Genomic DNA, 15,584 nt, shown 5'->3' on the forward strand with positions numbered 1-15,584 from the left:
TCTATTTTTGTGTGTGGTGTAAGGAAATGGTCCAATTTCATTTTTCTGCATGTGGCTGTCCAATTTTCCCAGCACCATTTATTGAAGAGGCTGTCTTTTTTCCATTGGACATTCTTTCCTGCTTTGTCGAAGATTAGTTGACCATAGAGTTGAGAGTCTATTTCTGGGCTCTCTATTCTGTTCCATTGATCTATGGGTCTGTTTTTGTGCCAGTACCATGCTGTCTTGATGATGACAGCTTTGTAATAGAGCTTGAAGTCCGGGATTGTGATGCCACCAACGTTGGCTTTCTTTTTCAATATCCCTTTAGCTATTCGAGGTCTTTTCTGGTTCCATATAAATTTTAGAATTATTTGTTCCATTTCTTTGAAAAAGATGGATGGTACTTTGATAGGAATTGCATTAAATGTGTAGATTGCTTTAGGTAGCATCGACATTTTCACAATATTTATTCTTCCAATCCAGGAGCATGGAACATTTTTCCATTTCTTTGTGTCTTCCTCAATTTCTTTCATGAGTACTTTATAGTTTTCTGAGTATAGATTCTGTGTCTCTTTGGTTAGGTTTATTCCTAGGTATCTTATGGTTTTGGGTGCAATTGTAAATGGGATTGACTCCTTAATTTCCCTTTCTTCTGTCTTGCTGTTGGTGTAGAGAAATGCAACTGATTTCTGTGCATTGATTTTATATCCTGACACTTTACTGAATTCCTGTATAAGTTCTAGCAGTTTTGGAGTGGAGTCTTTTGGGTTTTCCACATATAGTATCATATCATCTGCGAAGAGTGATAATTTGACTTCTTCTTTGCCGATTTGGATGCCTTTAATTTCCTTTTGTTGTCTGATTGCTGAGGCTAGGACCTCTAGTACTATGTTGAATAGCAATGGTGATAATGGACATCCCTGCCGTGTTCCTGGCCTTAGTGGAAAAGCTTTCAGTTTTTCTCCATTGAGAATGATATTTGCGGTGGGTTTTTCATAGATGGCTTTGATGATATTGAGGTATGTGCCCTCTATCCCTACACTTTGAAGAGTTTTGATCAGGAAGGGATGCTGTACTTTGTCAAATGCTTTTTCAGCATCTATTGAGAGTATCATATGGAGAATTGAAATATATCCACACTGAGACATGCTATAATTAAACTGCCAAAAGTTCAAGACAAGGAGAGAATCTAAAAGAAGCAAGAGGAAAGCACCTTGTTTCATACAGAGGAAGTTCCATAATATTATCAGCAGATTTTTCAGCAGAAACATTCAGGCCAGAAGAGAGTGGATCTGACATATTCAATATGTTGAAGTTAAAACTAACTAACAAAAAACTACCCAGCAAAATTGTCCTTCAGAATTGAAGGAGAGGGAGAGTTTCCCAAACAAAAGTTGCAAATTCATCCCCACTACACTGACCTTACAAGAAAGGTTAGAGAGTCCTGGCTGAAATAGAGGATGCCCATTAGTCACAAGAAAACATAGAAAAGTATAAAACTCACCAGTAAAGATAAATACATAGTTATATTCAGAACATTCTAATGTAATCATAGTCGGGCAAATAACTTACAACTCTAATGTGAAGGTTAAAAGAGGAGAGTATTAAAAATAATGATGTAACAATTTGTTAAGGATTACAATGTAAAAAAAGTAAGTTGTGATAGCAAAAGCAATGTGGAGGGGAGAGTGTAAAGGTGTAGAGCTTTTGTATGCGTTTGAAGTTAAATTGTTACTAGCTTAAAATAGACTGTCATAAATGGTCTGTGTAAGCCTCACGTTAACAACAGCAGTTTCCCATGGTAGATACATAGAAGATTAAGAGAAAGCAATCAAGTAAACCTCTACAGGCAATCATCAAATCACTAGGAAAGAGCACAAAAGAGGAAATAAAGAACAAAAGAATTATAACCGAAAACAATGAACAAAATAGCCACAGTAAGTCCAAACCTACCAATAATTACTTCAAATGTCAATAGACAAAATTCTCCAATCCAAGTACAGAGAGTGGCTCAAAGAAAAAAAAAACAAACAAACAAACAAACAAAAAAAAACAAGAACCAAGTAAATAAGAGTAAATAAGAGACTCACTTCAGCTATAACGATACATATAGACTGAAAGTGAAGGGGGTGGAAAAAGATATACCATTCAGATAGAGAGCAAAGAAAGTGGGGTACCATTCAGACAAAATCATAGTGAAACATTGGACTTAAAATGACACCTTGGACTAGAAAGATCTAACAGACATTTACAGAACATTCCATTGGAATACATATTCTTAAGCACACATGTAACATTCTTCAGGATGGATCATATTTTAGGCCACAAATGAAGTATTGAAAAACTAAAGAAAACTGAAATCATATCAATGTTTTTTTCTAATCATGGTCAGAAACTAGAAATCACTTAGATGAAGAAAACTGGAAAAGTCACAAATATGTGGAGTTTAAACAATATGCTCCTGAACAACCAATGGATCCAAGAAGAAATCAAAAGAGTAGTCAAAAATATCTTGAGTCAAATGAAAATGGAAATACAACATATGCAAACTACAAGATACAGCAAAAGCAATTAAAAAGGGGAAATATGGGACGCCTGGGTGGCTCAGTTGGTTAAGCAGCTGCCTTCGGCTCAGGTCATGATCCCAGCGTCCTGGGATCGAGTCCCACATCGGGCTCCTTGCTTGGCAGGGAGCCTGCTTCTCCCTCTGCCTCTAGCCTGCCACTCTGTCTGCCTGTGTTTGCGCTCTGTATCTCTCTCTCTAACAAATAAATAAAAAAAAAATCTTTAAAAAAAAAAAGGGGAAATATATAATGATGAATACCTACATTAAGACACCAAATAAACAACCTAACTTTACAGCTCAAAGAACTACAAAAAGAACAAAGTAAGCCCAAAGTTGGCAGAAGAGAGGAAATAACAAAGATCAGAATAGAAATAAATGAAATAGAGACCAGAAAAACAATAAAAAAGATCAATGAAACTAAGAGCTGGTTTTTTAAAAGATAAACAAAATTGATGAAACTTCAGTTAAGAAAAAAGAAGACTAAATAAAATCTGAAATGAGAGAGAAGACATTACAACTGATTCCCCCCAAATAAGAGGCTACTATAACAGATTATACTGTAACAAATTGTGTAATTTAGAAAAAAAATGGATACATTCCTAGAAACAAAAAACTTACCAAGACTGAACGATAAACAGATAACCTGAACAGAACATGAACAAGTGGGATTCAGTCCAGGGATACAAAGATGGTTAAACCACCACAAATCAGTCAATGTGATGTATACCATTCAATAAGGTGAGGGATAATCCATATAAAGTCAGTAGATGTAGAAAAGCATTAGATGAAAATCAACACACTTTCACGACAAAAACTCTCAAAAAAGTGGTATGGAGGGAACACATCTCAACATAATTAAGACCATAAATGACAAGCCCATAGCTAACATCAGACCCAAGAGTGAAATGCTGAAACCTTTCCCTCTCAGTCAGGAACAAGACCAGGATGCCGCTTCTTGCCACTTTCATTTGACATAATACTGGAAATCCTAGCCAGAGCAATTGGGGGTGGGGGCGGTGGGAAGCAAGTACTGGCATCCAAATCAGAAAGGAAGAAGTACAACTATCTCTATTTGTGGATGACGTGGTTTTATATATAGAAAACCCTAAAGATTCTACCAAAATACTGTTAGAATAAACAAATTTGGTCAAGTTGCAGGATACACAATCAGTATACAAAAATAAGTTGTGTTTTCATATACCGACAATGAACTTTCAAAAAGAGAAATGAAGAAGACAATCCCATTTCTAATAGCATCAAAAAGAATAAAATACTTAGGAGTATATTTATCTAAGAAGGTAAAAGATTTGTACACTGAAAACCGTAAGAAAAAAGAAAGGAACTGAGGAAAACATAAATTCACGGAAAGACATCCCATGTTAATGGATTAGAAGAATTAATGTTAAAATTTCCCTACTAGCCAAAGCATTCTATAGATTCAATGCAATTGCTATCAAAATTCAATGGCATTTTTCACAAAAATACAACAATGAATCCTGTAGTTTGTATGGAATCACAGAAGACCCAGAATGGCCCAGGTCATTTTGAGGAAGAATGGAGCTGATGGCCTCATGGTCCTGGATTCCCAGCTATATTACAAAGCTTTAGTCATCAAAAATAGTATGGTATTGGTATAAAAAACAGATACGTAAATCAATGGAACATAATAGAGAACACAGAAATAAGCTCACCCCTACACAGTGAATTTATGACAAAGGAGACAAGAATATACAATTGGGGAAAAAGATAGTCTGTCTTTTCAAATAACTGGTGTTGGGAAAACTGGACAGCTACATGCAAGGGAATGAAACTGGACCACTATTTTATACCATACACAAAATTAACTCAAAATGGATTAAACACTTGACTCTAAGATCTGCAACCAGAAAACCTATGGAAGAAAACCTAGGGGGTAATCTCCTTGACATCAGACTTGGCAATGATTTTTTTTTTTTAATTTGATACCAAAAGTAAAGGCAACAGAAGCTAAGAGAAATGAGACTACATAAAACTAAGAGCCTTCTGCACAGCAAAGGAAACCATCAACATAAAGAAAAGGCAACCTATAGAATGGGAGAAAATATTTATAAAACATGTATGTGATAAGGGGCTAATAAACAAAATATAAAGGGAACATATACAACTCAATAACAGAAAAATAACTGAATTAAAAACTTGGTGAAGGTTAAAATAGAACTGCCCTATGACCCAGCAATTGCACTATTGGGTATTTACCCTAAAGATACAAACGTAGTGATCCAAAGGGGCACGTGCACCCGAATGTTTATAGCAGCAATGTCCACAATAGCCAAACTATGGAAAGAACCTAGATGTCCATCAACAGATGAATGGATCAAGAAGATGTGGTATATATACACAATGGAATACTATGCAGCCATCAAAAGAAATGAAATCTTGCCATTTGCGACAACATGGGTGGAACTAGAGCGTATCATGCTTAGCGAAATAAGTCAAGCAGAGAAAGACAACTATCATATGATCTCCCTGATATGAGGAAGTGGTGATGCAACATGGGGGCTTAAGTGGGTAGGAGAAGAATCAATGAAACAAGATGGGATTGGGAGGGAGACAAATCATAAGTGACTCTTAATCTTACAAAACAAACTGAGGGTTGCTGGGGGGGTGGGGGTTTGGGAGAAGGGGGGTGGGGTTATGGACATTGGGGAGGGTATGTGCTTTGGTGAGCGCTGTGAAGTATGTAAACCTGGCGATTCACAGACCTGTTCCCCTGGGGATAAAAATACATGTTTATATATATATATATATATAAAAAAAACTTGGCGAAGGACCTAAATAGGCAATTTTTTCTGAAGAAATACAGATGGCCAACCGGTATGAAAAAGTGCTCAACATTACTAGCTGTCCGGGAGATGCAAATCAAAAGCACAGTGAATTATCATCTCACACCTGTTAGGATGTCTAGTAACAAAAAGACAAATGGTAAAGAACACGTGCTGGTGAGGATGTGGAGTAATGGGAACCCTTGCATGGTATCCCTGATATGTTGAATCTCAAAAAAAGTCAGACTCACAGAAAGAGTAGGAAAGTGGTTGCCAGGGATTGGGGGAAACAAATCTTGGCAAAGGGTACAAATTTTCAGTTACAAGATGTGTAAGATCTGAGGATCTAATGTAGAATACGGTAACTATCATTGATAACACTGTATTGTATGATTGAAATGTGCTAAGACTAGACTTTAAATGTTGTCACCCTCAACCTCTAAATAGGTTAATATACAAGGTGATGGTTGTGTTAGTTAACCTGATTGTGGGGGGAGGAAATAATTTCATAATGTATATCAAATCATCAAATTGTATGTACTTAAAATACCTTACAGTTTGGTCAATTTTCCCATAATAAAGCTGAAAAAAAAAAAGAAAATTGTTGCTTCTGCGGAGTAGAATTTAGGAAGAGTAATGAAGAGCTTTGTAGCATTTGACTTTTAAAACCATATACATATATTTCAGATAAAAATGAAAATTTAATTTGTGGCACCTTGGTGGCTCAGTCAATTAAGCGTCTGACTCTGATTCAGGGATGTGAGGTCAGGCTCTGCACTAAGCATGGAGTCTGCTTAAGATTCTCACTCTCCCTCTCTCCCTGCCCTTCTCCTCTCTTACACTCACTCTGTCTCTAAAAAAAAAAAAGAATTTTAAAAAGCCATTTATAAGGCCTGTGTCATCAAAACCAGTATCTAAATGGAGTACAGTCCAGATGATGACTGTAGTCAAGCCTCTATCTCTCCAAGGACAAGCCAAGTGAGTAACAAACACCACTGGCAGAATGCCATGCCAGGTTCTGCCCCGGTGGGAATATCCAAACAAAACCAGTCTTCCTGAGCCTCCCTCTCAGAAGGCAGCAAGGTGCTGTGGCTAAGGTCCTGGGCTGTGGAACCACAAAGACTTGGGTTCACAGCTCACTGATATGTGACTTTAAGGTACGTTCCTTAAACTCTGTGAATCTCAATTTTTTCCTACATAAAAAGGAGGATAATGTTATTTAAGGGTATAAAAGCACCTTTTGAGTTTTTTTGTGAAGAAATAACATATATAAAAGCAAGGTGTCTGGTACATATTAAGTGATTATAAATATTCTCTAGTATAATTTTTTTTAAAGATTTTATTTATTTAACAGAGAGAGATCACAAGTAGATGGAGAGGCAGGCAGAGAGAGAGAGAGAGAGAGAGAGAGAAGCAGGCTCCCTGCTGAGCAGAGAGCCCGATGCGGGACTCGATCCCAGGACCCTGAGATCATGACCTGATCCGAAGGCAGCGGCTTAACCCACTGAGCCACCCAGGCGCCCTCTAGTATAATTTTTAAAGGTGATTTTATTATCAGGGAACTTGACAAATACTGCCATAGAATTCTCAAGGCAGAACTCTTCTTTATGTACATACTCTCGTTTGAGATTGTGAAGTTTACAATAAGGGTATAGCTATGGGGTTATTGGGAAGAATAAAAATTCAGCAGATGAATCTTTCTGCCTGCCATCAAAATATCTCCATATTTTGGCTGGCTAAGAGGCTGAGAAAAAACAATAATGAAAAGTTTTAGGAGTTCAATAAAGAGTCTAGAAAGTGCTAAAACATTATTCCAGAGGAGTGGGTAATAGAGGGTAGCATTCAAGAACAACTGCGAAAATCAACCTAAGATTTAAATACCAACTCATAGAAAAGTGAAAAACTAGGGTGTCAAACAGTAGGATCTATAGTTTATGGGCAAAACTGTCAGAGATGGGGATACTCCAAACTGTAGGATCTAATCTGAGCTAACCTTCGAGTTTGGTTAGGATAGACCATTTTTTCTGTCATTTGCTGCCTTCCCTGCCTTTGTTTCTATAAAACCTTCCCTCTAATTTGCTTATAATAGAGCTAAACTATAGTTTTCATTATTTGTGAACTTTTTACTTATATATTCCCATTGATTTAAAAAGTTGATTTCCACTATAGCAAAAGTCTCAAAGTTCAAGCAACCTGCCTTTTTTATATAAAAAAGCCACCCTGTACCTGCTTATTGGTCTGAGTGGTTTGGTTAGCTAATTTTACCCCGAGGTAGCCTTGAAATATTTGAGCCCTTGTCAGGTAAGGCTTCAGTCAGGGAGAAATAAATGGAAAAGTGGAATATGAAAAAATGAGTGACAGGCACTCCAATAAGGAATGAGAAATCCAATCAATCAGTTCTCCAGGCACTTCTGGACACCTGACTCATGTAGACCTTGTATTGACCTGGGAATACAGATAAGGAGCAAAAGGGCAGAGCTGCAAGGACATTTTTTAGAGGACAAAATAAGTTCTGATCAGGGACAGAGGGCAGAGGGGCAAGGCATCAGCAGCCATCAGGTATCATCAATCAGCTGCCCAGTATGTCCTCAGGGACATTCCTGTATCTCCCATTTCTATAGGAACAAGAAATTCCAGATCTGGGCTGCACTCCAAGTCTATAGTGTTACAGTACATTTTTGGCACACCCCCCCCCACTAAGGAATTCTAAGTGAAAAGTAATGAAAATAATATATTTATGTGAATGAATAATTGCTCTCTTTATAGACTAGTGAAGTTCCATGCTCTTAGCTCTACTTCTGCCAGGAGAAAATTTGCAAAACTAAGCAATCCCCTAAATTTCTTTCTTTCTTAATGATGAAGCAATTGTCCTGCTACCCACACCTACAAGGAAACTCAGTAAAGTGCCTAATGCTCTGTTAGTTTATTTTATTCTTTTCTATAAAACCCATGAGAAAAGATGTAGAAAATTAATACGGAATCTGCAGAGGCCAGAATTTCACAAAAATATTGTGAATAAGAGCATAATGGCTATTCCACATGCCTGCTTTGTTCAGCCAGAGTTAGAGTTTATGAGAAGTTGCTGCCTCTATTCAGTTTACTTTTAGCGCCAAGATTTTATTAAATCAAACAACACAAGCGGTCGCCCCAAACTGTCTTTGCTTGTCAGCTATAGGAAACTTCAGTATGTTTTAGTTTTAGAGGAAGAACTGTTCCCCAGAAACCTCCCAGGCTACAGAGGACAGAAGCACATGAATATGTTAAGTGAAATTGATTTATATCTTAATCACCAGACAGAATACATTTTCCATAGGAAATTGCTGGGCCACATGTATATCTGGCACACACAACGGATTTTTTAGCTTTTTAGTCAAGTTAGGATAGAAGGGCTCATGAGAAGAGATTATGGGCTGTTTTTTTTTTTTTTTTCTATATAGCGATTGTGTGTGTCCATCTATATTGTCCAACCTGTTCATCAGGAAGAACCTAGCTTATCAATGGATTGTCCAAATGTGTGCTAGAAACAGTTTGCCTGAAAACCAATTAAGGACCACAGATATAAACTCAAAGAAAAATGGTTCATCAGGATAATTATGCTTGTTGTAAGACTTAACCTAGATTTGGGGTTTATTTTCAGTTCCAGTTTCCCACTGATTCTGTGATGTCTTTGGATATGATAAGACTGCATCATTTTAGAAGCAAGAGAGACTTTGAGATCAATTAGTTACTTCATCCTTCTGGTCCCCTTAAGCAGGGGTACAAGACTTATTGTTGGACAGATACTTGATCAGTCCTTCTGTTCACAGAACTAAAAATAATCATAGTGGTCTTTGCACACCAGGTGGTTGGCTACAGATAGGAGAGGCTCTTCTTTGTATTTTTCTTTTTCTTTCAGCCCCGCAAAAGCCACACGTTGAGGTTTCATGGGGCAAATAAATGGAAAATAAACATTGGGGAGTGGGCTATTTGGGTACTGATTCAGCATATTGATATTTTCTTAGTATTTTAGGGCTAGGGGGTGAGAGAGGAGTCCTGCAAAGAAAGAGAAGGAGATGTGGCACCGCAGTGCACCTCTGTCAGCTCATCTCTCCTGCTGCACCTGACTAAAACAGCTATGACTCCACCCCATGGCCCCTCTTCCCATGCAAAGTTATGACCAAAGCCCACAGGAGCTGCAAGCATTTCTTGGCTAGTCTGGGGAAGTCCCTCCTGTGTCCCCTTTGGAACTGCAACCAGGTGCCCCAGAACAGCCAGGGAGCTCCACTCTCTAACAGAGACATCTTGCACCAGGTATGCAGCCCTCCAGACTCTCCTGCAGCAAGATAGCCACTGGCTGGTCCCTCCCTGTGGGTATCTTTTGAGCTCCCTTTCCAGGGTATATTAAAGGGTGGGCCAGTAATTATCACCTTATTTTAGATCTCACGTTTTTCAGTCGAGACAAATGATGGAAAATGATAGTGAAATAAATTATAGGCTTCAGAAATCTCAAATTAAATGACAATTCAACTTCACTTTATTCTTCCTTAGCTCATTATTTTGATTAATAGGGGTTTCAACGCATAATATTTCAGCTGAAAACAGTTTTTTGCCTATTAAATAAACACATTAATTTCTAGCCTACCTTGAAGATAGCACAGAATGCATTCCCACTCGCTGGGGACTGGGATCTGCTGAACTACTTGGTCACCACAAAGTTCCACAAACTGTAGACTAAACAGTTTTCATCAGAGCACCTTTATATCCATGTGTATCATATCTGTCACCAGTGAGGAAATGTTTTCAAACTGCTAATATACAACCTTTAAATCATGATCCATCAGGGACTATTAGCACAGTCCTAGTCAGATCATTGCTATGAATATTGAAAGTCCTTTTTTTCTTTTTAAATAATATGAATGGATTTCATTCAATCATATAAAACTCTAAAAATAATGTAAAATAAGGCAAATAGAAACACTGAGTCGCCCCACATTTATGGCATCTGGCAAAACTTGGCATGGGATTCTGATTTCAGGGATTCCAAAACTTAATATTATTTTTTTTCTTAGAGACAAGTCCAGGAAGAGCCTCCTTTGGGCTTTGCTTGTCTTGAGATTTGGGTAGTTGTAGGAGTCCCTGCTTAGAAGGTCCATCAGGCCTTTATCAGGACAGGAGTAACAAGCAAGACACATACCTTAGGGTGGGGTGAAAGGGGCAAGGCTATAAACTCCAGAAACAATTAGCATAAGTCCTACAACAACTATTACCAGAAGCTAGACATACACTCCAGGACTCATTAGTCCTGTAATTCCAGAATGAAATACAGCTTAGCCCAGAGGTACTTTTCTCTCCTATGTGCCTCTTTGGCCAATTAGGCAAGATGCCAAAACGGCACTCTTGCAAGACATTAACTAAAAGTTTTTGTTCGATTAATTCTACCAAATGTTACTCATTATAAGTTGCTTTAGTATCAAAAGTGATTATTCCATCTAAATCAAAATCATAACAATACTAAAATGAAACTTGTAGCAAGCCATTCCCAGTTATCATCTTTCTGGGTGTCCCCATCTATTGACCAAGTTTCCTCATCTAGCACAGAAGGCCCTCCATAGCCTCACCTGCACCTCTTGGTGCTTTTACTGCCTCCGTCTACTTTTCACCCCTTTCACTGGTGAAAGTAGCTGACTCTTCATGCACACAACCATGCCATTCCACCTCTGCATGGACATAAACTATTCTCTCTGGTATTTCTTTTCCCTCCTACAGTTACCCAGCTAACTCCTTCCTATACATTCTTCAAGCCTCAGCCCAGTTGTCACCTACTCCAGGAAGTCTTCCTAACTTCTCCAGACTTTGTAAAGTGCCACCCACTCTGGACTTCCCTTGCAACTTGTATATATTTTTACCAGAATTCTCACCACTTTGTATAGAATAATCAGTTACTAATTATCGGTTACTACCCCACTTCCTCAAGCTTCTCAAGGGCGGGCACCACATTTATTCATGTTTGTAGTCACAACACCAACCACACTGTTGGCACTTGACAAATGTTAGCTGAATGGAAACATAAATCTTTTATAAACAAGTCAGGCTTAAAAATGTCACTGAAAAAATTATTTTCTACTTCTGATCATGACTAATAGGTAAACTCTGAGAAGATTTGAGGATTGCCTAATTCAGAAAAGGAACACAATGAACATTTAGAAATTAGATGCTTTTCAAAATGGTTTTCAATGTATTAAATGTAATAAAAAGCAAGAAACTGTAAAACATCTACATTCTGTAAGCCCAAATCCACCTATTAAAAAGGCCAAATTAAATAACTTCTTTTTTGCTCTTTTCTTAAAATAATTATGTTAAAAATAGTTTCTCTCTCTCTGTTAATTTCCCTAAGGAAACAGAACCAAGATCATCAAATGGGCTTTTACTAAAATACATGCTTATTTTGGCTAACTTATAGCCTTTAAAAAATTAGCAGTTGTAAAATTTTCCATATTACAGCTTAAAATAGAGAACGTTAAAGAAAAAAATGCTTGCGGAAAGTATTATATTTGCAGTATAAGACTACACTTTATACACAGCAAACCTTCTAGAATGAACCAGATTCTTCTCTTTTTCCTGAAAACATTAAAAGAGGTTCTTTGTTATCAGAACTAAAAAGGCTCTTTTGTGTGTCATATTCAATACCTGATTCAATTTAATCAACTGATGACAATGAGAGATATAAGTAAAATTTATAAGAAATTTCTAATGCTAGTGTTCCAATCTTTGCCTCTGCTGATTTTTTAAATGCCAAGAAACTTTATCAAGCTATGAAATATTCAATCTGGGAAAACTTCTGATTGTGTCTTTCTGAAAAGTGATCTGGTTTGCTTGGCTTACTATAACTTAAGATGTGAGAATGTTTTCATTTTAACTGAATGCATAGATAGCTTATCAAACAGTGTTCTGGAGTTTGATAAAGGAAACTGATTTTCCAGAGAGTGATATTTAGTCCCAAAATGAGTAGTACATTGTCTTTATTAAGTAAATTCTTGGCTGTATCATTCGAGAACCTCCTTGGACAGCAAATTTGATGATTTATCCATGTAAAACAAAACAACACAAAACAAAAAAAAACCCCTTCTCTATTACATATCTAGAAGTGCGTAAGGCCCTTATTTTTCTTGCAATACAATGAGCTGATAGAATATTGGGTATTTTATATTTCAAAAGAAATGACAAAAACCACACAATAATATAAACAACCTGGTATGAATGTGTAATAGGAGATGCCAAGAAAAGTTGTTTACTGTATTGTTAATATTATATATTTCTGTTTTCAAAAATTGATTCTCATTTGTTTGTGATAAAAAGATCCCAAAAGCAAAGGACTGCTATGCCTGGGAATGGTCTGTAGTTATTTGAAGCATTATCTATCACAAACTTTCATCTATATCTGTTACATAGTTTTTCTTTCCTTGCTCTCCGCTTGTCAACATGGCAGCCAAATTCTTGTTTTCAAATTGAATTTACAACATACACACTCTAGTTGTGTCTGGTCTACAAAACTTTCCTTCTCTGAATTTTGGTACTTAATTATCAACATTTGGTATTAACGATCTTCTATTTTTCAATGTTCTCACCTAGCGTGCTAACTTACAAGACCACCTCGTCAGCTCTTGTGTCCCCACCAATAACTTGCGTATTTGCAAAACATGATTTAGAGGTATATACTGCTATGCACAGTAAGCCAAAGAATGAAATGCAAACTAGACTGTCCCTTAAGACAAAGACAGATGATGTCGTTTCATTCCTTTGTTAGGACTTTCGCACTCTCACAATTCACCTATAATAGCACAGGTGGCTTACCTTGTATCTGGTTTTAGATTTTCTACCGTGGAGAAGGTTTGATTTGTAATTTGAACAGACTCGTTCTTCCCACTGAATGACCCATTTTCTCGGGATATAACTTCATATTCTGAAAAGTGAAAAAGCCAACAAATACTTGTCTTTACATCCTGGCTGATTTCATTATTCTTAAGGCAAACAGCATCATAAAGTCACTCTCATAAAAGTGAGCAATTTAGCCTGCAGTCCTTGAGGCGTACTGATTTTACACATTAGCAATTCCCAGATGGGGATGGTCAGTGGATGATGAAGGTCCCAAAGCATTTTGGGAGTTGCTCATTGGCCATTTCTGCTTTCCCTTTACTGGAACATGAAAACCTGCTAACTATGAAGACTGATAACACTCCCGTGGTAGCTTTGAACTGGTTGCCAATGATGTTGCTAGGCAAATCAGTTGGTCTGCTCTTGTTGGAATGCTCAGTATGAGGAAAGCACTGTATGAGAAGTGGTACTTGAGTAGAAGCCATGTTTTCTTCTGTATGGAGCTTTATTATATAGCTGGGGAAAAGGCCACTGCATTCATAGTGCTGTTACCAAAAAACTTTGGGTTTAAAAATCATGCAGAAAATAACAGTTAACCAAATAATGAATGGCAGTTTATTATTTTGAACTACAGAATTATGGGATTTTTGTACCTACTGCTTATGTAAGTTATAAAAATTTTATACCTATTGCTTACATATGCTTTCTGGATAATTATCCTTTTAAAAAAATTATGACCTTTAAGTTTGCATAGAGATCTCCATAAATCTCACTTAGAGGCATGTTTCTATGAACTTGCAGGACTAATCAAGAGAAAGACTTTCAGATTAAGAACATAATTGATAAAGTTGTTAGTTGGTTTTCCCTGCCCTCAGTTGGGATTTAGTTTAATGTATGTGACAAGATCATGCAGATCTTGTCAAAACTCAAAAAACTTTAAACAAGTTTTTAAACTTGTTTAAAAACTCAAAAAACAAAAAACAACAACAAACCCCACTCCAAATACACAAGTCAGCCATCAGGGGAAGTGGGAAGGCTGTGAAGGAGGTGGCGGGTCACTAGGGATTTCTGCTATTAGCACTGAGACCAAAGATGGGAGATGGAGACTGGAAATAAAACGAACATTATGAAAGACTCGGGAAGACATAATCAATTTCAATTTGGGAAGGAGTTTTAATGGTATATTTTAAAAATCAAAAAAGGAGGATAGCTCTTTCTAATAATTTCGTATGACCATCCTTCCAAAAATTCACAAAATTAAACCAGAAGACAATGGCCATTGTACTGGACACATTAACAGAGCTACCAAAGGACTAATAGCTAGGATTTGGTATTCCTTTCTCAGACTCTTCTATTCCCAATCCATCTCTCAGCTGGCTCTTTGTTCTTACAGAGGGTGGAAAGGGAGGGAAGGGTAGGGCCCTGAATTCAAATATATCCATTTTATATCTTTTTCTCTTTTTTTTTTTTTTTTTTTTCTCAGCTGTGAAGCAATATTTACTAGAAAAAGATGGGAGTAATCAAAATGTAAGTAAAATTGATCTTTTTTTAAAAAATGGAAACTGCTCGTTGGATACACGTTTAGATGTGTTTCTGATACAAAGGACCCAAAACACTCATGACTTTTCTATTAAAGGGCATGGGGCAGGCTAGTTAGTTCCCTCCTGGAAAAAAAAAAAAGGGAGATGCTATGACTCAATGAAAAGAAACAGACCAAGTCACTTGCCTTGATCTCAGTCTGTTTTTTCATCTATAAAATGTCAATAAGATCTCTTCATAGTATTGTTTGTGGGGATTAAATTAGGAATATATGCAAAGTGCTTAATAGTATTTTGCATGTTTTTTTTCAACAGATGGTACCTATTATTGCTATTGCTTTTATTATCCCTGAGCTGTGTTTTGATACAAAAACCTGAAAGATACAAAAGTTGGAAAGATGCCAATTGGAAAGATTCAAGTGCTTCTTAGTCACCCAAAGAAAAAATTATATCACACTCCAGTTGACTATGCATGAAAGCAACCACTTTCAAAAAACATCTTAGGCTTAGGATACTTCTCATTGACTGTGTAATATTCTTTTTAAGATTACCCCAGGCTCTTAGTACTAGAAACTCTTACCACATATCTTCTCTAATTTTCTTTTGACTCATTTTGTTTTAAAAGATTTTATTTATTTACTTGACAGAGATAGAGATAGAGATAGAGAGAGAGAGAGAGAGAATACAAACAAGGGGAGTGGCAGGCCGAGGGAAGGGAGAAGTAGCCTCTCTGATGTGAGGCTTGATTCCAGAACCTTGAGATCATGACCTGAGCCAAAGGCAGATGCTTAATTGACTGAGCCACCCAGGCACTCCTATTTTGACTCATTTTTAAATGCTTATTTA

The 15,584-nt window shown here is 37.0% G+C and overlaps 2 protein-coding genes across 44 annotated transcripts in view; one reads left to right on the forward strand and one right to left on the reverse strand.

Annotated features, from left to right (window-relative positions):
• The window catches only part of TFG (trafficking from ER to golgi regulator), a 63,249-nt gene that overhangs the window by 45,134 nt on the left and 2,531 nt on the right, over nucleotides 1–15,584 (forward strand). For both annotated transcript variants that reach the window (XM_045088272.1, XM_045088273.1), the window contains exon 8: nucleotides 14,684–14,727. In XM_045088272.1, the coding sequence (XP_044944207.1) occupies nucleotides 14,684–14,727 (44 nt within the window). The remainder of the gene's footprint in view (nucleotides 1–14,683; nucleotides 14,728–15,584) is intronic.
• The window catches only part of LOC101691019 (ABI family member 3 binding protein), a 248,767-nt gene that overhangs the window by 11,318 nt on the left and 221,865 nt on the right, over nucleotides 1–15,584 (reverse strand). For all 42 annotated transcript variants that reach the window (XM_013045552.2, XM_013045541.2, XM_013045542.2 and 39 more), the window contains one exon: nucleotides 13,180–13,288. In XM_013045552.2, coding sequence (XP_012901006.1) covers nucleotides 13,180–13,288 — 109 coding nt within the window. The remainder of the gene's footprint in view (nucleotides 1–13,179; nucleotides 13,289–15,584) is intronic.

Source organism: Mustela putorius, unplaced genomic scaffold, assembly GCF_011764305.1.
Source record: "Mustela putorius furo isolate JIRA1106 unplaced genomic scaffold, ASM1176430v1.1 tig00003834_pilon_pilon_pilon, whole genome shotgun sequence".
Lineage (NCBI taxonomy): Eukaryota > Metazoa > Chordata > Mammalia > Carnivora > Mustelidae > Mustela > Mustela putorius.